Source organism: Protopterus annectens, chromosome 7.part1 (assembly GCF_019279795.1).
Source record: "Protopterus annectens isolate FY-2018-M chromosome 7.part1, PAN1.0, whole genome shotgun sequence".
Taxonomy (NCBI): Eukaryota; Metazoa; Chordata; order Ceratodontiformes; family Protopteridae; genus Protopterus; species Protopterus annectens.
In genome coordinates, this window is record NC_056740.1 from 152,078,526 (window position 1) to 152,101,234 (window position 22,709).

A 22,709-nucleotide genomic window follows, 5' to 3' on the forward strand; every position below is an offset into this window, starting at 1 on the left:
GCCGACCGGCACTTGCGAACTGCTTCTTCTTCGGGCACCGCACGGCAAGAAAGACCGATGTAATAGCGTCGGCTGCATGCTTTATACCCCTGACGTCATGGAAGAAGGGACAGCAACTGACGCAGGACCCAAGACTTTGTTAATCAGGCTGACTGAGGGCAGCCTGCGAGCAGATAACCCAAATGTAATGACTGAAACAGTGAAACACGAAGAACATCAACTGGAGAGGCCGCAAAAGTACCTCACAAAGAGGATCCTAGGCCTTAAACATTTGTCCTATATGGACAGACTAAAAAAACAGCTATTCTCTGTCTCATATCGCCTACTTAGAGGCGATCTCTGCTTGACTTACAAAGCCATGTCTGACCCAGCTCTGGTAGAAATGCTACATCTAAAGAAATCCCAATCCCTCAGCACCACACGCTCCAGACACTCAACGTCATTACCACAATCAATAGAACATGCTGGAGGGACAGGTTCATAACCCAGAGACTGCCCATGCTCTGGGATAGACTTCCCATACATGTTAAGCAGAGCACCTCACTGGCCCTCTTCAAATTAAATCTTGATGAGTGGATGGGAAATAGAAAATTCACCCTGGTGATTACTCCAGTGGCTTTACTCGACAGAGTTACTGGGAACTAAGGTCAGGTGGCACAGTGCCAGGGTAATGCTATGGGCTCTGTTTGTAAAGGCTCCAGGGTCATTAGCCTAGTACACACCTATGAACAAGACATAGCAGCAAATGTACATGTACTTAGCAAGCAGTCCATATTTTGAATGAGGGATAGGTTTAGCATTTTTTAATCAAAAGGGAAATAATGATGGAGCCTGGATAATTAACTTTATTTTATTTACTTTAAATTGGTTAACTGGGTGAATGGTCTAGTGTGAATATACTTTTCAATGATCCAAGCAATCGTGCTCACATTACATGTAAAAATTGACACTTGTATTTAAAATGAATTGGCATACAATCCTTACACACTTACATTAATCAAGGTACATATAAAGGAGATGACACATATATAAATACAAAAACACTTGATTCCTGAAAGGTAATGAAACAACAAAATATTAAATAGATTTATGCACAATGTACATTTTCAGGTAGTAAAAAGCTATGCTTTATATGTCCATAATGCTGTGATATTTGGAACTGTTTGCTAGAGAATGAAGTAGTATTGTGGTTAGGATGTTAGCACCAATACTGGAAGCAGGTGACATTAGTAAGTTTCTTTAAATAATTTTTTTAGATGAATCCAGGATGTTGGCAAAACCTGACAATATTCCAATATTTTCTGAAAAGATGCAAGAGCCTTTACACTTTATAGCAGAAAAGTTTAGGGTCTGGATAAGGGAAACAATGGATAAAGTGGTCACTTTGCAGACAGATATTTTGGCTTTAATCGGGTTCCTACTAAAGTGTGATGGAGTTTTTTTTTTTCTTTTTATAATTTTCATATGGATACCACAGTTCTTGGTAATGATTTATTATTAATCACTGACTATGACTGTACTTTTCTGCACTAACAGGTGGCAAGTGCATCAAGAACTTGTAGGAAAACCCATTTTATCAAGGATATAAGTTATATAACTATATTTCTACAATGAAGTGCAGCAGTGCTATCAATAACCTGTAAGAATGCATTTTATGATTTGACCATTTAGTAATGAGCATTTTGAATTTTACTGTCCAAACAGAGAATGTAGATTATGCAAAATGTTCTTTCCAAAATTGTTCAATATCTCACTTTTGTTATTGTTTGAGAAGGTAGTGAGGCCTGAATCCAGTTCAGGTATCCTGACATTGTCACAAATTATGGGTGAATCAACAATGGGGCTTTTGTACAGCTATTACAAGAGACCTACATCCTGTTAAAAAAAAACACCAGGTTTAAGGATAGGGAGATTGAGTCCATTTCTAAGGGTGTATTCCAAAAATCATCCCCAAAAGAAGGTCTATGTACCTTTTATAGAACATCAACCTTTTTTCATCCCAGCTGAAATACTTCATCAGATTCCACATTTCCCTGAAGGATAAAGCAAGGACATCTATGCAGAGTGCTGCAGGTCTTCTTCCACTAAATCAAAGTCCAAAAAGTCTGGAGAAGCATGTGCCCTCCCCCTTTTGGTTAGGGAAACTCCTTCTCTGTGTGTTGATGTTTGGGCTGTTTGCAGACTGATTACATGACATATGGCCACATATCCTTTGGTGAACCTTATATAGTCAAATGATACAGAGGTCGACTTAAGGTGGATATTCAGCCATTGGATGTTGGATCTTGCACCGTCCGTCATCACAGATGGCTAAAACAGAATGGATCGATCCATGTTCCAGAGTACTTTACTAAACAACAGGGTAAATGTCTTGGTACAGAGAGTAGATAAGAATAGTGCAGTCTTTGGACCCAGTGCTTCTTCCACAAAGAAAAAGCTAGATATATCATCGATGAATACACTGGATTGAAGGCCTACAGCCAAGAGTTTTGAAGGTGAGGATCCTGCCCATCATACTTATAGAAACGGATTTTTACCTTATGAGACCTCTGAGTAAAGATTATCCATTGTGCACACTCATCTAGAACTCCTCTCCCAAAATAAAATGCTTTGCATTTTTTCATATCAAATCAAAGAGGTAATTTTTTAGACTGTTCTACTACTTTGTTAATATTTCTGTGGAGTCTGCTTCTCACCACACATCGGCTCAGCCAGTGCACTTAGATCTTATTTAAGTAACTCTTCCAGTCCCCAATCAAATTTGTTAAATCTAAAAGCAGATGCTGTGCCTGCTAAACACATGCTTATTAATTCAAATTATCACAAGTCAGCAACTTTCTACAAATTCAAGCAAAGATATTTTTATGACCTAGTTGAAGTACTTTTTTATTACTATGACCTACAAATTTAAACATTTTTTATTGTGATCATTGGATGGATGGATTTTGCCTAGGTGTGAGATCTGCTGAATAACTACTTTGAGTAATCTTCAAATCTTTCATTGTGCCTATACTTTTGCTATGCAGACAATAACACCACTCATTTGTTACTCAGGTAGGCCCACAAGACATACAGTCACTTCTGAAGGGCAACCCAGGTGCAAAGTCTGGTTAAATGACTTGCTCAATGTCACACAAAAGGCAAATGAGGGCTGAGGGAATCAAACCCTGTACTACAGGAACTACTGCTCACAGCCTCAATCTTGTGTGCCAACTGTCAGAGAAGAGCATAGGGTGTTTATCATATGTTCGAAGCTTTATAACTTCGAACGTTAAATAATCAAATTTAAATGTTCAAAATTATAAAACCTGGAACATATGTAAAAAAAAAAAAAAAACTCAAAACTAACTGTTGTAGGCAGGGGGCAAGCTCCCCTGCACCCCCCCGCTCTTTAAACATACCAACTCCGAGATTAAACTACAGTGCAGTAAGGGAAATCTTCCCTTTACCGCGTTATAGTGCGGTCTCGGGGTTTGGGGGGGGTGCAGCCCCCTACGTGGGGAGTGCAGGGGTCTTGCCCCCCCTGCTTACAACAGTCAGGTAAGTTCCCTTGTTTTTTTAATCATATGTTTGAAACTTCGAACATTTAAATTCGATTATTTAACGTTCGAAGTTTTCAAACTTCGAATATATGATATAGACCCAAAGCATACGCTCCAGTGGCCTAATGGATAAGGCATTGGCCTACTAAGCCTGGGACTTTGGCTGAGTCCCATTTGGATGAGATAATTTTTTTTTTCACTCCTTTGGTACTGCCCATGTCCCTTATGGACATGGGTGGACTGTAAAATAACTCAGGACTCCAACACTCAAAGACCCACTACCCCGAAACTACCCCATCCCACATCTGGGGAATTGAGATACAATATAGTGATATCCAGGGCATTACTGGCTTGGCTTGTAAAGACTTGTGTACCATTAAGCCTAGTAATCACCTGTGAACCTATGCAGTCACTGGGGATTGAAAATCTGTCTGTTTGTAATACCACACTACTGCACTGCTGCTGAGCGAAATCCTTGTTACAAGCCATGTGAGTCACTTATAACTCAAGCACTCACTAATATAGACTCATCTCTCCTTTCTAATCGGTATCATAATAAAAAGGGATAGCCCTTTACTTTTGTTGTTCTATTATCTTGCCTTAAGCCTCCCAACATAATCAGTACCAAGATTTTTTTTGAATGGGATCACTGTGTTATGAACACAAAGTACAAGCTGTTGTTATGGAGGATTCAAACATGGACATTACTGTCCAAAGTATTCTTCATATACCCCATTATCTGACCATCTAAGCAGGCCATTCTTCCAAGATGCATACAGGCTTTGGTGTGGTTATATAAATGCAAAAAGGGATCTGTCACTAAGCCTGGGATGTGGTGGTATGCAAAAATATGATCTCCAGACAAGCTACATGAAAAATTACTGCATTTATATCTTTTAAAAACAGCAATAAAAATTTTAGGATAATGTTTATTTTTTTTAATAAAATATCTTCAGTAAAGCCCAAGTACACTGGTTTGGCTTATAATTAAACGCTCCATCTTTCCAGCATCAGTGTGATAGCACTGCATAATAAATACACACCCTGTTATGCTTTACTGCTTAATAATCCAGGATAGTGACTAAGGCAAACAATCTTGCAAGAAATTGTTTGGAAATAAAATGCTATATAAGCTGTCGGATTCCAAAAGAATTTGCCTCATGCACTAGAAACAGTTGCTGTGACACTCAATAACTGGATGACAGCTTCTGTGGATCATAGTGACAAAAGGCATGCCAAATAAATGTCATGGCAGTGACTAGACAGTATACTGTAACAAGCTATAAGTCTTAGGACACAAAAAATGGTTTTGTGCAATCATTTCCATGTATGCAACATCCTATCAGGTATGTGTTGGCACTCTGGTCATTTTTACGTCATACAGTACAATGAAGCTCACCTTTCTGCTAGTCCTCGTTTGGTCAGCCCTGAAATAATGATTGGATCAAAAGGTTCTTCTGTCCCTGAGATAGTTATTCCCAAAGGTCCACCATACCGCTTCAATTCCACAGTGTAGATAATAGCACCTGTGGTCTCCTGTTCATCTGCAAATCAAAGCATTTATCAGTGTGACTGTGGTACTTTCAGTTTCCTGACAGCTTTGATCTCAAAACATACACTTCAGATGGACTACGACTAATCGGAGTTATAACATCAGTCACATACCAAAAAAGAATTCAAAAATGAAACTGTACGTGTTGCTGTCTTTGATGACTGTAGTATTCCAGAGCCTGTTAAGGGGCATAAAATGGTTCTAAATCAACTTTTCATTACAACAATCCAAATGACAGATGTCAGAATAAACCCCAAAACAGTACAATTCTGGATGCACTTCAGTAAAACATGTAGTATTTTAATGATGTTTCATCTTACACATTTGGAAGACTGTCATCAACCTGACTACCATATACTTAAGCATATCCTAGACTAGTCTGTCAGGATGCTAGCAATGTATATTTAGAGTCCAACAGTTTGGTGACATTTTCTGATTATCCTTCTGTGGTCTTCTTCATATTGGACATAACTACACAATGGCTTCAAAATGAAAAACCTCTTCCTACACTTACAAAATGGGGAAGTGCACTAATGGGTTATATTTTAAAGCTCCAGTAATGATTTGTGAACAGTGTGAAGAGGAGACTAGAAGAACTTTAACAGACGCTGGAATTCATCAAAACGTCAGGTCAGAAAAGTACAGTTGTGTACACTTACCATAAATGTAGATGTTCGAGTGTATTCACTGTTGCAGTCATTACATTTGGGTTATCTGCTTGCAGGTAGCCCTCAGTCGGCCTGATTAACAAAGTCTTGGGTCCTGAGTCGGTTGCTGTCCCTTCTTCCATGAAGTCAGGTCGTCAGGGGTATAAAACATGCAGCCAACGCCATTACATCAGTTTTTCTTGCCACAGATGTCAGCTGCCCCCCTAATGGGGAGCAATTAAATATAAAAGTATAATGATATACCTCCAACAAAAAAGCAAATACACCAAAAAAGCTTTTAAGCATAGTAAAGGAAATAGAGGTATAGCCAAAAGAAGTTAGGGGATGGAGAGAGGGTAACCAGGACTGCAACAGTAAATACACTCTAACATCTACATTTATGGTAAATGTACACAACTGTACTGTGTTCTTCGTGTTTCACTATTGCAGTCATTACATTTGGGTAGATTCCCAAATTTATGGTTGGGAGGAGGAATTTAGATAGCATTAGGAGCAGCTATAAGGCCCTGCAAGACTGCAGTGGCAAAACCAGCTCTGGATTTAGAGAAAATTGGCAGATGATAATGCTTGGTGAAAGTATGTACAGAACTCCAGGTAGCAGCTTCTAGGATGTCCCTGGTAGGGACGCCTATGAGAAAGGCTGTAGATGTAGATGCAGCCCTGGTGGAGTGAGGTCTGATCCCCTGGGGGATAGGTTTTCCATGGTGCTTATAGCAGAAATGAATGCAATGGCCTATCCATTTAGAATTGGTTTGCTTTGAAATAGCCTTCCCTTCTGCCCCTGCAGCAAATGCTACCAGCAGTTCAGATTTCCTTTGAGGTTTAGTCCTGTCCAAGTAGAATCTAAGTTGTCTGTGCACATCTAAGGAATGCAGTATCCATTCCCCTTTATTCTGTGGATTGGAAAAGAAGGCTGGCAAATGAATGGACTGATTAAGAGCCACACTGGATACCACCCTTGGGCATGAAGGATGGATTGGTTCTGAGGGACACCTTGTCCACATGAAAGATGATGAAAGGCTCCACTGCCATAAGGGCCTGTAATTCAGATACCCTTCTAGCTGAAGTGATTGCTAAAAGGAAAGCTGTTTTCCAAGAAAGAAATTATAAGTCTGCAGTAGCAGCTGGCTCGAAAGGAGGTAGAGTGAGTTTCTCCAAAACAAAGTTAAGGTCCCAGGCTGGGGTTGTAGCTCTCCTGGGTGGTCTCAAATATTTGGCCTCTCTGAGGAACTGCTTGAGCAGTGGATGAGAGAAGAGGGGGAATTCTGTGTTATAATGATCTGAAATGGCCGAGGTGTGGATTTTAATGGAGGAAAAAGACAGGCCCTTGTGAAGCATCTCAGTTAAGTATTGTAAAATCTGAGGTAAATTGGGTGCTGTTGTGCTCATCCCTTGAGATTGGTTCCAGGCACAGAATCTTTTCCATTTTTCAGCATAGGATTCTCTAGTGCTAAGCCTCCTTGCCTCTAAAATGATATCCATCACAGGTTTACTGAGGGATGGTAAAGGAGAGATTATGTAATTAGCCAGGCTGCAAGGTTTAGTGTTAGCAGTTGAGGGTGCAGAATCTGGTTCCCCTGCTGAGACAACAGGGAAGGAGTCTGAGGCAGGTGCCATGGGGATAGCCATGACACACTGCGCAGGAGGGGATACCAGTGTTGGCATGGCCAGTCTGGAGCAATCAAAATCATCCATGGTTTGTCCTGTTTGATTTTTAATAGTACTTTGGAGAGCAGAGGTTGGGAGGCATAGACTGATAGGTTTTTCCAGTTGAAGGACAGAGCATCCACTTTCCAGGCTTGTTTGTGGGGAGTCCTGCAAAATTTGTCCAATTGGTAGTTCTGGGAAATAGGCAAACAGGTCTGTATCTGGGCTCCCCCATATGCTTGTCAACATGTTTAAAATGCTTGGTTCCAGTTTCCACTTGTGTGGGTCCATGAGGGTTCTGCTTTGTCCATCTGCCAGTGTATTTAACTTTCCTGGCAGGAATTGAGCTTGTAGGTGCACTTGGTAGCTCAAGGTGGTGTTCCACAATGCCATGGCTAGTCTGCAGAGGGGGGTAAGAATGTGTACCCTCCTGCTTGTTTATGAACCACATAACAGTGGTGTTGTCCGTCTTTACCATTAGTTGTCCTGGTAGAATGTGGTCCTTGAAGGCTGTCAGAGCATTCTGTACAGCTAACATTTCTTTTTGATTGATATGCAGGTGCATTTGACTTGGGTTCCATTTGCCCTGAATGCACTTCCCTGCCAGGTGAGCCCCCCCATGCATAGTCTGATGAGTCTGTTGTTAGGGTTTGGGCAGCAGGGTGGTGGTGAGAAAGGTAGTCCCTTGTTTTGGTGGCAGGCCTCTGCCCACCAAAAGAACTCTAGGCGTAGGCAAGCTATGATAGGAATCATTGCTTCTAGATCCTGAGAATGTTGACACCATAGGCTTTTTAGATACCACTGTAGTTTCCTCGGTTTACTATCAAAAATTCGAAGTGAACTCTATCGACTCCACTTCCGTCAAGAATCGGAATGTCAAACTCGGCAATGTCGAATGCTGATATTGCCGAACTACAAACCTCACCCATATCTCGACCCATGTTAAAACCCGTACATAGGAAGAATTTGGTTTGTGATTCAGAAATCTCTGTGCTCGACAATGTGAGTTTTGAATTCTTTCGGTCGACCATATGTAGGTCGACTGAGTTCGCTTTGAATTTTTGATAATAAACCGTTTCCTCATATGCAGTCTTGCATCTGGAATTTGAATAATGCAGAAGGTCATGAACCCCAAGGCTTGCAGTATTTGTCTTGCAGATAGCAGGGTTTTTGTGGCCACTTGTTTGAAGTAGGTTGTCAAATGAATTTGTTTCTCTAGCGTGAGGTAAGCCATCTGGGAAGTTGTATTCAAGTTTGCTCCCAGGAATATAATTTGTTGACAGGGTACCAGATGTGATTTCTTTTCGTTTATTGTGTACCCCAGACAAGGTAGAACCCTTTGTACAATGGCCAGATGATTCAAAAGTATGTCCTTGCTTTCTGCCTGAATTAGACAATCGTCCAGGTATGTGTATATTTGAATATTTCTTTGCCTGCAAAATGCAATAACTGGAGCTAGGCACTTTGTGAATACCTTGGGTGCAGTAGATAAGCCAAAGGGCAGTGCAGAGATTTATCTAACACCCTAGAGTCTCTATCAGAAGGGGTAGGATTTTTAGCAGTAGAAGCCTTAATGCCCTTGGGCCCCTGTGAAATAGTCTCTGGATCCGCAATAGGATTTTTAAAAAGTAACTTGTGTGACTCAGGGACCCTGTAGTATCCGCCTGGTTTTCTGGGAGCAGGAGACAAGGAATCAGGGGCCAAACTAGATTCCAAAATAGCATCATCAACAATGTCTAGTACAGGAGGAATAGCTGGAAGTCTATGCTGAGGCAGGAGTAAGAAATCCCTAAACCTCTTTTTTGAATCAGAAAAATCCTGGCTTTCCCAGTGGAAATGCTCCCTTAGAGTACGTAAGGTTTCCTCAAAAGAAAAGTCCTCTGGAGGGGAAGCAGAGGGAATGGAGTCCTCTGCATCAGAATCCTCATAAGTATATAAGGGCAAATCCAGATCATCAGAAGAATCAGAAAAAAGAATCCTGGTCAGAAGATTCATAAACCACTTCAGTCCTAGGCCTCTTAGAAAGGGGTGGGGGGTTGGCTACCCCTGATTAGAGTTATTAGATCTTCAGCCATTTTTATCATTTATTTTCTAGGCATAGAGGCCTGAGCATGTGGCCTGGGCATTGTTTTTTTAGGCATGGTTTGAGATTTAGGCCTAAGAGAAGAAAGAGGCGTTGGCTTAATATGCAAGTCTGTAGGCCTGAATACACCCTCAGAAACCAGTGCTTGCACAGCGGTTCCGGACCCATCCAAGGTAGAGACATCCACGGGTTCCATAGTTGAAGCATCACGCACCATACCGGACTCCGAATGGGTCTCAGTAGAGACCTGTGAATCAGAAGTAGCAGGTATCAGGGGCTGTGAAGCACCTCACTGAGTACTGGCAAACTGGCGACTGCGGCCTGTCTCTGGTCTTTATCTTTGTGTTTTTTCATAATCCCGGTAGTCGGATGGCTAACCAATGACATTTCTGGGTAATTAAACCAAGAACCAAAATATTTAGAGGCGAAAATATACCGGTGACTGATAGTGCGCTGATTAAATAAAGCATAAAACCGACGGCAAGGTACGTCGTGGTCAGGGCCTAGGCAATGAATATAGTACGAATGAAAATCTTTATGAGGTATTTGCTTTCCACAAGTAATGCAATTATTAACTTTTACTGACATCGGTAAGGAGCAAGAAAAAGTTTCCCCAACAGGGTACTTAGCTTTAGTTGAAAACTTCGGTTCTGAAACTCGAAAACGAAAATTTCTGGAGTCAGCCGACTGGCACTTATGAACTGCTTCTGCTTCGGGCACCGCACAGCAAGAAAGACTGATGTAATGGTGTCGGCTGCATGTTTTATATCCCTGACAACCTGATGTCATGGAAGAAGGGACAGCAACCGATGCAGGACCCAAGACTTTGTTAATCAGGCCGACTGAGGGCTACCTGCAAGCAGATAACCCAAATGTAATGACTGCAACAGTGAAACATGAAGAACATCTAGGTGGGTGTATTTCTGGACTTGGTGCCTGACAGCACAGAGGTCTGACAGATGCTAAAGCAAATGAGTCAGTAAACAACAGTGGGTGTACTGGTTAGCATTTGTGCAACAACGCTGGGATGTTACAGAATAGTAATGATCTGGAATTACACACAAGTATACTTCAGGCTGTTGGAAAACAGACAAATGACATGGAAGGATGGGGGGAAAACAGTGGAAAAGCTGTGTGGTTACACAAAAGGTAGGAAAGAAAACTAAACAGGAGAAAGAACTGTGGAAGAAGGAGCAATGGGTCGGGCTAAATTGTGAACCACGCCTCTCCGAACTCCTTCAAAAAGTTATCCCATGACACAGACATCACATGACACTTGGGGGTTCTGCTGTCTGATGCAACCAAGTCACTTGAGCTGCTAAAATGCTCATTTTATTAGCAGCCATGTGTGCAACGTATAATGAACTGATCACAATTCAAATTAACAACATTCGTGCCACACCAGATAACACAGTAGATGGAGCATGAAAACAAAAAATGTTAACTTGAAATATAGCTATATCCTGATTTTACTTAACACAATCCTCAGAAGTTTAAAATATCACATTCAAATTGTAATTACATTTATGTGGTAAATGAGAGTTAGCACTTGGTATACTAATTTAAAATAAATATAATTCCATAAAACAATGCGGTCATCTCAAAATGGTTTGTAACCATCCAAAATTGAAGAAAATGGGGCAAAATATACACGTAAAAGTAACAATTACTATATGATGCTACTGTACAATCTGATGTAACATACCAGTAGATGGCACTACAGCAGCACAGATGCATCGGAGCCAATTCCATATCAAATAGATGTACTATTTCATTTTTTTTCGAAGAAGGCTTCAACACAAGCAGTACTGTTATCCCTATAACCAGTTCTTTCTTACTAAGGATTGCTTTCCAATTCCTATCCTTTATAGCCATCCATAGAGTGGCATGTGTAGAATGGGCATGCCTTCGTTGAAGGTTGGGTGTCAAGCTGGTAACTCGGCACCTGTACAAAATCTACTGCCAATCATTAGCGGAATGGAGTTCCGCTGTGGCGACCCCTAACCGGAAAAAGCCGAAAGAACAACATCTTAAATTAGATGACGAGGCATTTATATATTTTTCAGGTCTAGCTGTAGCTTCATGGATTATCTAGTTTGATATTACTTTATTGCCTGGTTTATTTACTGTATTATACTTAATATGACTATTTTTAAGTAACAGACAAAACGTAGTTTATTGAGATGTTTGAATGGAATATAGTTCAAGTATGTATGCTATTTATTTTTACCTGTATTTTCTATTCTCCGTATGGATGTCTTTATATGAGTTTAAAATTCTTTCACCTTTATGATGTTTTTAACACTAGAAATGTTCAGTACACTTGATTCATAGAATTTTAGTGTATTTATATGTTATTTTGCTAATAAGAAAAGTTTTTTATTTATTAGCTTAAATGATGAAGTTTTATAGTGCACTTTTGTAAGTGTGCTTGTTTTAATATTAGAGTTTTGGTGATTGCGCTTTAATTGTAGGAGCACGTTTATTATGTTAATTGAAAGTGGAAATGATGTCATTGCATTTTAAAGTATTTAAGGTGTTCTCTATGCTAATGGATTTTTGTATTGGCCTGATGAAGCCTTTAACGGTGAAAGCGCTTGCCTTTATATTAAACATTCTGTTTATACAGTTGTTGCCTGGAGGATATTTTCTGAAGACTGAAGATTTGTTGCCCTTGGAACTGGTATATGTCAGTAAGACAAACTGTGACTGTAGCCTGTCTTTTGGAGCATATTGTTCTGCCGCCTCCAGTGTTTGGTTTATGCTTTTTCCTTTTGGAGATTACTACAGCAGCTATTTATTTTTGGCTTTATTAATAAATGTAATTAAGAAGCATAAGGGATGCAGAGGAAAGAATTATTCTTTTTTATGGGGTGTGAATGTCAAACTTTTTCCTTGCTAATATTGAACATTTAGTTTCTCCATTTTCATACTTTATACCTGGGTTATTTCTCAATGTACACTATAACGGCAAAGAAAAAAAAATTCCCATGTTTTTGCAAACACTTCTAGATGATGGACCCAGGTGGACAGTAGTCTCTCCTTTGATAGTCACATCACCACAGTAGTCAGGAAGTCCTTCTACGTGGCACACCTCATCATAAAAGGGTTCTCATCCAGGAAAGAGGTCATTGTTCCCCTCTACTCGACACTCATTAGACCCATTATAGAGTACAACATCCCTTTTGGAATGTACCTCACAAGACATCTGCAGCAGCTGGAAAAGCCACAGAAGAACCTCACAACGAGGATTACTGGCCTCAAACAAATGCCCTACACTTACCGCCTCAAAAAACTCCAGCTTTACTCTGTAGCATATCGCCTACTCCGAGGTGATCACTGCCTAACATATAAAGCTATGTCAAACCCTGAGCTGTTGGACATGCTACACCTAAAGAAATCCCAATCCCTCTGAGCTACACACTCTAGGGACCTAAACCTTGTCACTACAATAAACAGGACACGCTGGAGGGATAGATTCCTATACTCTGGAACAAGCTACCCATCTATGTCAAGCAAAGTTCTTCATTAGCACTCTTCAAGAAAAATCTTGATGAGTGGATGGGAAACAGGAAATACACCCTAGGGATCACTTCTGTCTCTCTGCTGGACAGTGGCACAGGAAAATAACTTTCTTGGGTGGCGTAAGCTATGGAACCTTGCTGGCTAGGCTTACATAGGCCCTTGGGCTGATAGCCTAGTACCTACCTATGAACCTATGGTGTAGAGGGAGTTTTGGCAGCAAACTTGATTTTTTCAGGGTGTCCCATCAGTGAGATGGACGTCTATTGTATGAGAGCCTGAATGCCACTCTATTAATACATATGGTAACATAGCACTTGTGTCCAGGTACATTTCTATTGTGTGTGGCCCTCCAAATTATTTGAACAATAACCTCCTACTATTAAGCTTTTATTTCTGTTCTAAAGTAGTAAAAGCTCTAAAAGAGAAACACAGTGTTCTGATACATAGAACTGTGTGACCTGTTATTACTAGAAACTAAGTGACCAGGATAACGATTGACTGCCCCAATTTGTTTCTGTCCACTGACTTTCTAGTCAAATGCTTAAACCTTTGAGACAGACTAAAATGCTGGCTAGTTACACATCAAAAACTGCTCTTTTCAAAGAAATGCATAAACTGCAATAGTTCCCTCTATATGTTTTTTCCATGTGATGGACTTGCAATCTAAAAAACCTTGTAACTAATTTAATTCGATAGATATTTTGGTAACCATTTGAGATGTCTGGACTCGCAAAAGGGAGTCCTGAAACACGAAGACTGAATGGCCAAAAAAAGACTTACATATGCTAAGTCCAAGATGGCCATTTCCCAAATATTCTATTTATCTCTAGGTATGGCAGTCTTGAAGTTTGAATGTATATGTATATCTGTAAGTATATATAAGTTAGGGGAGTGCGGGGGGCTTGCCCTCCTTCAAAAAAGAAATTTAAAGAAAAAGAGCAATGTTCTAGATTTACTCTTATGTAATTTCACTCTCTCTTTTTTTTTTTTTTTTTAACTTGTCTGCACTTGGCATCTCTAGTGCTGACATTTCAGTAGGGAGCCAATTTTTCACCTTCACAGATGAACACATTCCTCCTACTGCAGTGTCCCCAATTTTCATTTTATTTGCCTATGTTTTGATAACTGGGGTGTCCAATTGAAGTATGGCCAATTTTCAATTCAGACACAGGAAGATCTCTAAAAACAATTAGTACTCCACTCCCTAGAAGCTCTCTTCACCCTAGAAAATGCTGACATCCGTGCAGTCACTGAGACATGGTTTAAAGCTGCAGAGAGTGCACCAACAGTGCAAGGTTATAATGCCTTCCACACATTTAGGCCAGGCACTTCACAGACAGGGACTAAAGATGGAGGTGTTTCTATTTACATCAAAAATAAATATACTTCAAGGCTGGTCAAACTAGAAAACGCACTTGAGCTGCTACATGTTCAAATCACCATAAGCAAAATACAATACCACTTCCTTGCAAGCTATAGGTCCCCCTCTATGACTCAGAAAGCCCATATCACGTATTTAAATGTATTAGAAACACTAACCATCCAACCCAATACCATATTCATGGGTGACTTTAATTAACCCACTATTAAATGGGAATCCTATACAACACCAGACGTACATGCACAGAGATTCCTGGATTTTGTAAACACAAACTCCCTGGACCAGATAGTCAACACACCAACCAGGGATGCAACCATACTGGATCTGGTCCTCATTAATATGGGAGAATGCTGCTCACCCCCTACTGTACTGCCTTTCCTGGTAAGGTCAGACCACAAAATGGTCTCCTTTGAAGTAAAAATAAAACCTGGAATATTCAGGATCTATTTAGTCTAAGGTTCACCTCCTGCTATTAAGTGAGAATCTGACAAAATTTCAAGCCCCCATAAACCCTGAGAATACTGCTGCCTGTGCATAACTGTTCACAGAAACCCTGAACAAGCATGTTAACAGCTGCACAGAGACAGCTGCACCCAACAGGAAGAAGTACAGAACTAACTCAAAAAACAAGCCACTCTGGTGGAATCACAAAATCAATAGGCTGTATAACAGGAGGAAGGAAATTATGGAAAAATGAGGAGTTGCAGCACCCAGCAGGATAAAAAAAAATCTCATCAGTCTACAAAGCTAAATTTGAGGTAAGTTTGGTGTCCCAGGCCAAAGACAACCCCAAAGCATTCTTTAGCTATGTCTACAACCTCAAAGGCAATACACAATTGTGTGCAGAGCTCATTGTAAATGGAGCCACCTATATTGAGCCAGAGCATATAGCAAACCTCCTGGCTGATAAATTCAGCTCCAACTTTACCCCTCTCTCCCCTCAACCTTCCCTCAGGACATATCAAATATAACTCCCCTACTATCACTAGGGAACAGGCCCTTAATGCACTCTATAAGAGCAAGAAAACTGCATCAATGGGCACAGATATCCCAGGATGTCTTCTAAATTGCACGAAAGATGACCTATCAGGGCCTCTGGAATTTCTATTTAATTGTAGCCTCCAAACAAGCTTCATGCCTCATGAATGGAGAAAGGCAACAGTCATCTCTCCCCACAAAGGTGGGACATCTACAGACCATGGAAACTACAGACCCATAAGCCTCACTAATCTTAGATGTAAAGCCATGGAAAGCATTATGGAGATGATCAACAGTGATATAGTAAACGTATTTGAGAAATTCCCAAAGCAATGGATGAGGGCAGAATCGTTCACACTACCTACCTTGACCTGGCCAAGGCATTTGACACAATACCCCACTCAGGCATTGTTGACAAACTCAGGAGGGTTAGGTACAAACCCATAAGTCACCCAGTGGATAGCCAACTGGCTCACAGACAGGACCCAAGAAGTTAGACTTGGGGAGCCCACCTCTACAAAGAGGCCAGTCACTAGTGGAGTCCCTCAGGGATCAGTCGTTGAACCCCTCTCCTTTTTGCCATTTACTTCTCAGAAGTCAAGTCCAATGTCAGTGGCTGACTAAATTTGTAGATGACTGCAAATTAGGAGCTGTCATTGAATCTTACACTGACACAACTGTTCTTCAGGAGAGGATGAGACAGACAAACAACTGGTGTCAGAGCCATGGACTAAAACTAAATGCCAAGAAATGCATAACAGTATCCTTTGAGAAGTCATTCATCTCTGGTAATTATCATATTGACAACATACTCAGGGTTGACCCAGTAGTCAGGGACTTAGAGAAACAGATAGTAATCTAGTCTTTTACCATTATGTGTCTACAGTGGTGAGGAAATCATTCTATGTTGCACAACTTATAAACAAAGGCATGGCATATCAGTCCAAGGAAGTCATTGTTCCACTATATTCGGCATTAATAAGACTGGTCATTGAGTACAGTGACTCCTTTGGAATGTACCTAACCAGGCATATCCAACAACTGGAACGTCCACAGAGGTTTATCACTAAAAGAATATAGGGAGCAAGTAAAATATCCTATGCAGACCATCTCAAGCCCCTATCCCTGTATTCTGTCTCCTACAGGCTTTTGAGGGGAGATCGATGGCTGGCATACAGGGCATTGTCAGACCCCACTCCGATGGACCTCCTGCATATCCACAAAACAAACAGCACCAGAATTACCTGCTCTAAAGACATAAACCTTGCCCGTGATAAAAATATAACCTACTGGAGAGATAGGTATGCATTCCACTGACTACCCCCGCCTATGGAACAGGCCTCACATCCATGTGGAGCAGAGTTCCTCCCTAACCTAATTCAAGGCATTCCCATACATGTCAAACAGAGCACCTCACTGGCCCTCTTCAAGAGAAATCTTGGGTGGATGGGAAATTGAAAATTCACCCCGGGGATCACTCCAGTGGCTCTACTTGACAGATGCACTGGGAACTAAGGTCGGGTGGCACGATGCTAGTGGAATCCTATGGGCTAGGCTTGCAAAGGCTCCAGGGCCATTAGCCTAGTGCACACCTATGAAGTGCAACTTAGACAATTGGATGGAAAACCTAAAATTCATCTCTGATTTGGCACCTATGTCTCTAATGGAAACAGGTAACCTTTAAATGGTTCATCTCCCAGGCCCATGCTTACACTTATCAAGGGTATCTGAACTTGTCAGAGATTTGGGATGCATGGCTAGGCTTAAAAAGGACCTTGTGGTCGTTAGCCTAGTAAACACCTATGAACCTATATTAGTAAAGTTTTAACAATTTTATAAAGGAAACTTGAAACGGTTGGTCATAGCGGAGACAAAAAAAGGTATTTGGATGACTTCAGGCATCAACACAGTAAAACACTGCTTTATAAGCAATACAAACAGTAAAGTGATAATTTTACTGAAAACAACCTGTTGGATATAAAAGATTGAGAAAACAAAGCTGACTATGCTGGTCAGATATACATTAACCCCTCCTTCTGTAGTTATTACAAAACTATTACTATAACTGGAAACAAATTTAGCTTAATTTCGTTAATACTGTATTGCATAAAGACCTGCTTGGTAGCAGGTGCACATAAACAAAGCATTTATCCTACAGAGTGAAGCAACTATTTGAGTGCTCCCTTGCTACCAACTGAAAGAGGCATTCATGACTTGTGGGTTTAACTGATTAAGTGTTATACATAGGTGTAGAATATAGCAATAAAGCTCTAAACACTTTCACCACAACTCTCACAGACTTTGTTAGACTCAAATTCTTTACTTAAAAATCATTTTTTTATACTAAATTTTTACTACAATGCAGACAAGAATATGACACAGTATAAACAAAATACGTCAAATGTAGATTAATACCAGAGTTATCCTCATCTTTTCTTATCTTCAGCTTTACCAGCTCCTCACATTGTTGTAAGATTTGAACGGCATCTTCCATGGAACAGTTGTCCAGGCGGATATTATCAATTGCCAGCAGCTTGTCTCCAGGCTCCAAGGTACCAGTCCTGTAGGAAGAGTGAAGGAAGGGAGGAAGAGATGATAATACATAACTGTTCATGAACTTATGCCTATATATCATATGATGTCCACAAATTACACTATCTAAAACATACACAAATATTCATAATAAGGAATCAGTCTGCAGACTATTGCAAGCCTGTTCAATAACCACAGGTTAAAATTAAACCCTGTACCTTGTACCTGTGAGTTTATAACAACTGTAATGCCGACCCCTCTGTATTTTTTCATAGGTTCATAGGTTCGTACTAGGCTATCTGCCCTAGGGCATTTATACGCCTAGCCAGAGTGTATGTGGCTTACACCACCCCTTAGGATGAGAATACTATGCCCTTTTAGGGTTTAGTTTACTATGCCTCTGTCTAGTAGTGACAATATTTCTGTGTTGAGGTTTAAGTCACTTGTTCTCGTGGCTCTGATGGATTTGGATTTTCTGAGGTGGAGCATGTCCATTAATTCAGGATGGGACATGGCTTGCCTCGATCAGGCACAGATCACCTCTAGAGTAGGGGTATGCGACTGAATAGAGCTGGAGTTTTAACTGCTGCAGGTGTCGGGTGAGATACATCCCAAATGGGGTGATCTAGATGTGAAACCCTTCATGATAAAGTGTATGAATGCACACAGATACCCTGCGCTAAACTTCTAAACAATGAAAGCATTAAGTATAATTCTGTCAGCATTTACAGCACAACTTTCTGAACTCTCACTACCACAAATGCATGTTCATTTTCCTTGTTAACACAGTACTAGTGATTCCTTAAGTATAAGTTTGAAAGTTAACAAGAGATGCTGGTAGATAAGCACAAAAACATCAGTCAAAAGATGGCCATATCACAACTGATGTCCCTGCGCAATAACTGGGGATGGGTATGCCATTTGGACACTGATGCTGAGGAGTTTCCTGTGAAAAGGACTTCTGTATTGAGCCCAGTACTAGATTCATTTTGAACAGAAGTATGGAGGCACCTACAGAGGTTAAGCTCATGAAACACAAAAGAAACTTTTCAGCATTTGAAGCAGGATAAGAACACACGTGGCCCTGATGACTTATCTCAGACTGCAAACCCATAATACAAATCGCTAGCATTTCCCAGTCTTGCAGTTAGGCATGCTACTGCTCTGCCTCAATGGATTAATAACCTAGCAACTCTTATAAGGGGCAGAGCAGAACACTAATGCAGGAGTACATGCTTTTTGTTAGAAATCAAAGTAAACACTTGTAAACAGATATTTATGGCTAGATATTTAACTTTGCTTCCAGTTTATTGGATGCAGGTGTGTCACTTTAAATAAATGAATGTCTTAGACTTTTTACTGGAGCTGACACTCTTTTTGGATTTCAAATTTTTCTTCTAATGCACTGCTACCAGTCGTGCAACCATTACATCTGAACAGTAGTTATGTGTTGATGACATTTTATGGATTATACAGTTCATATGGACATTATTTTAAATGGAATCCTACATTTGTCTTGATTTAGACTCATTATCCCTTATTTCCAGTTTACTGACTGAAGGTTCATAGATGTATACTAGGCTAATACCCTGGAGCCTTTACAAGCCTAGCCCACAGAAGTGACCTGGCATTGTGCCGCCAGACTTGGTTCCCAGTGCCTCTATCAAGGAAAGCCACTGGAGTGATCCCGGGATGAACTTTCTATTACCCATCCACTCATCAAGATTTCTCTTGAAGAGGGTCAGCGAGGTGCTCTGCTTGACATGTATGGGAAGTCTATTCCAGAGCATGGGCAATCTCTGGGGGAGGAACCAGTCCCTCCAGCATGTTCTGTTAATTCTGGTAATGAGGTTGAGGTCTCTGGAGTGTGTGGTGCGGAGGGACTGGGATTTCTTTAGATGTAGCATTTCTAACAGAGCTGGACCAGACATGGCTTTGTAAGTCAAGCAGAGATTGCCTCTAAGTAGGCGGTATGAGGCAGAGAATAGCTGGAGTCTTTTGAGTCTGTCCGTGTAGGACACGTGTTTAATGCCTAGGATCCTCTTCATGAGGTACTTCTGTGGCCTCTCTAGCTGTTGCAGGTGTGAGGTACATGCCAAATGGGGCACTATACTCAATTATTGATCTAATGAGGGAAGAGTAGAGACAGATGATACCCTGTCTTCCTGGATGCAAAACCCTTGGTAATGAGATGTGCCACATAGGACTTTCTGACCACAGTGGCAATGTGGTGGTCAAAGGAGAGGTTGCTGTCAACCTGTGTCCTCAGATCTCTTATAATGCCTTTAGTGTTCAGTGGGCTCCCATCAATGTGGTAATTAGTGGGAACTGAGTTTTCATTTCAAGGAATCCGGGATTATGCCTAATAACCTCTCAAAGATTGAAATACAGGCAATCCAGGACCTTGCTAATAACAAAGACTTGGTCATTTTGCCTGCAGATAAGGGAGGGGCAGTGGTTGTTATGGACTGGGCCAAATATCATGCTGAAGCAGAGAGGCAACTTAATGATGGGTGTTACTACATGCACATGCCCTTGGACCCAAGTTCTAGTTTCAAGAAACAAATTGATCAATTTCTACAAAGGAGGGCATTACATCTGATTCTACATTATACCATCTGACAGTATCAGATCCAAGTAGTCAATATCTATATTTACTGGCCAAAATACATAAAGATCTTTACCATCCACCAAGCAGACCTATTGTGTTGGGGCGAGGCTCCATTAAGGAGCCCCTCACAGTTTTTGACTAAATACTTGAAACCTTTGTTGAAATGTGCGGTCCAGGATCCAGGATACAACCCAATTTTTACAGGTAATCTCAGACATGCAATTGGAACCCAGATGGCTGTTATGTACTCTAGATGTATCTGCTTTATACACCAACATTCCTCATTGGGCTGGGTTACAGGATCTTGAACATTGGTTATTTAAATCAGAACTCTATCCACCAGGATTTAATACTTTCCTGATCTGTCTTGCGGAACATGTTCTTTATAAAAAAATTTTTTATTATCAAGACAAATTTTACCGGCAGATTCAAGGGACAGCTGTTGGGGCATCTTTTGCCCCCATATATGCTGACCTCCTTGTGGCTATCGTAGAAGAATAACTAATTTATGACAGTAGCCATAACACATATTTAGAGGAAATTGACATATGGAGGCATTATCTCAACGATTGCTGGATGGTCTGGAGATCTGACATCGAATATTTACAGGAGTTTGTTGAATATCTAAATAGTAACAAGTGGGGAATAGAATTCACAGCCAACTATGATGTCCAACAAATTACTTTCTTGGATGTCTTGATTACTAGAAATATCAATAACACTTTAGATACTCAGGTTTACTGCAAGTATCCACAATATAACTCCCTACTGCATGCTTCCAGTTTACACCCACCACATATTACTAGAAATATACCCAAATCTCAATTTCTTCATATGAAACGTATATGCTCACAAGTAGATAAATATGAATACTTTAAAGAGGACCTGACCATAAGGTTTAGAGATAGGAGCTACAAAATGGGAACATCTTGACTGCCAGTAACTGTGTCAATGCTAGACAAGAATGATTTATATTCATCTCATCACCACCCATGGGAGGAATACCAATACATTATTAGACATCATCCAGAAAAACTGGAATATTCTTTTAGCTGATAGCACGCTATCTAAAATCCTTAATAATAGGTGCCTCTTATCATTTCGGAAAGGGAAAACTTTAGGGTCCCATTTTAATCATTACAAATATGGCAAAAAAACTCAGGACTATAGTCAATGTACCTTGACAGGTGATTTTCTCATGGAATGTGTGCCTTGTGGACATTGTATACATACTCATAAGTTGGTTAAATCTAAACAATTTACTAGAAGGAACACAGGCGCAGTTTATAACATCAAATTCCTAACTGTGGAATGGATTGGGTGATTTATTTCGCCACATGTACCTGTTTAGCCTTTTATATTGGGCAAACTTCTAGGCCATTGAAACTAAGGATTTCTGATCATTGTAGTGACATCAGAACCAAAAGAATTAATAATGCCCTATAGAAGCACACATTGATACACCAAGGTGCAAATTTTAGATTTACAATCATTGATAGGATTGTTGGGAATAGGACAAATAAAGCTGGATGGCAGTCTATATTGAATGCAAAAGAAAAAAAGTGGATTATTAAGTTTGGTTATTTATTTCCACCAGGTCTGAATGAGAATTTTTGAATAACCAATGAGCTCCATTTTTGTTGACAAGTCACTCTATAAATGGATAGTAATTTCATGGAATTCTGATCTACATGTTACACTGATGAAGGCTAAGTGTTTTTTCAGCCGAAACCGGTCTGATGGAGTTTCATTTCTACATGCTTTAATAAAGCAATTGGTATATCACTGTCTGCAGGCCTTTGGTTTTTGAATTTGGAACAGAGTCTTTACCAAAGGGGATGACTATGCATTTTTTGGTGTTAAGCTTAAGGCCATGATTTCGACACCACTCATTGGTCTCAGTGAGGCCTTCTGTAGGATGTCTGCATCACTTGGGGAGTTAATAATGGCTCCCAGCTTGTAGTCATCTGTGAACTTGGTCAGCCAGAGTCCCTTTGAGTTGGCCTCGATTTCTGAGAAGTAAAAAAACAGGAGAGGACCCAGGACCAATCCCTGTGGGACTCCACTTGTGACTGGTCGGCAGTCTGACGAAGTCCACTACTTTCACACTGTGTGTGAGCCAGTCTGCAACCCACCAAGTGATATAGGGGTTGATGCCTAGCTTGGTGAGTTTATCAGTAATTCCCGAGT

General features: G+C 40.5%; 1 protein-coding gene across 4 annotated transcripts in view; it reads right to left on the reverse strand.

Moving 5' to 3' along the window:
- The window catches only part of GRIP2 (glutamate receptor interacting protein 2), a 2,580,489-nt gene that overhangs the window by 434,954 nt on the left and 2,122,826 nt on the right, over positions 1–22,709 (reverse strand). For all 4 annotated transcript variants that reach the window (XM_044078606.1, XM_044078609.1, XM_044078607.1 and 1 more), the window contains 2 exons: positions 17,792–17,937; positions 4,942–5,086 (listed from right to left, as the gene is read on the reverse strand). In XM_044078606.1, coding sequence (XP_043934541.1) covers positions 4,942–5,086; positions 17,792–17,937 — 291 coding nt within the window. The remainder of the gene's footprint in view (positions 1–4,941; positions 5,087–17,791; positions 17,938–22,709) is intronic.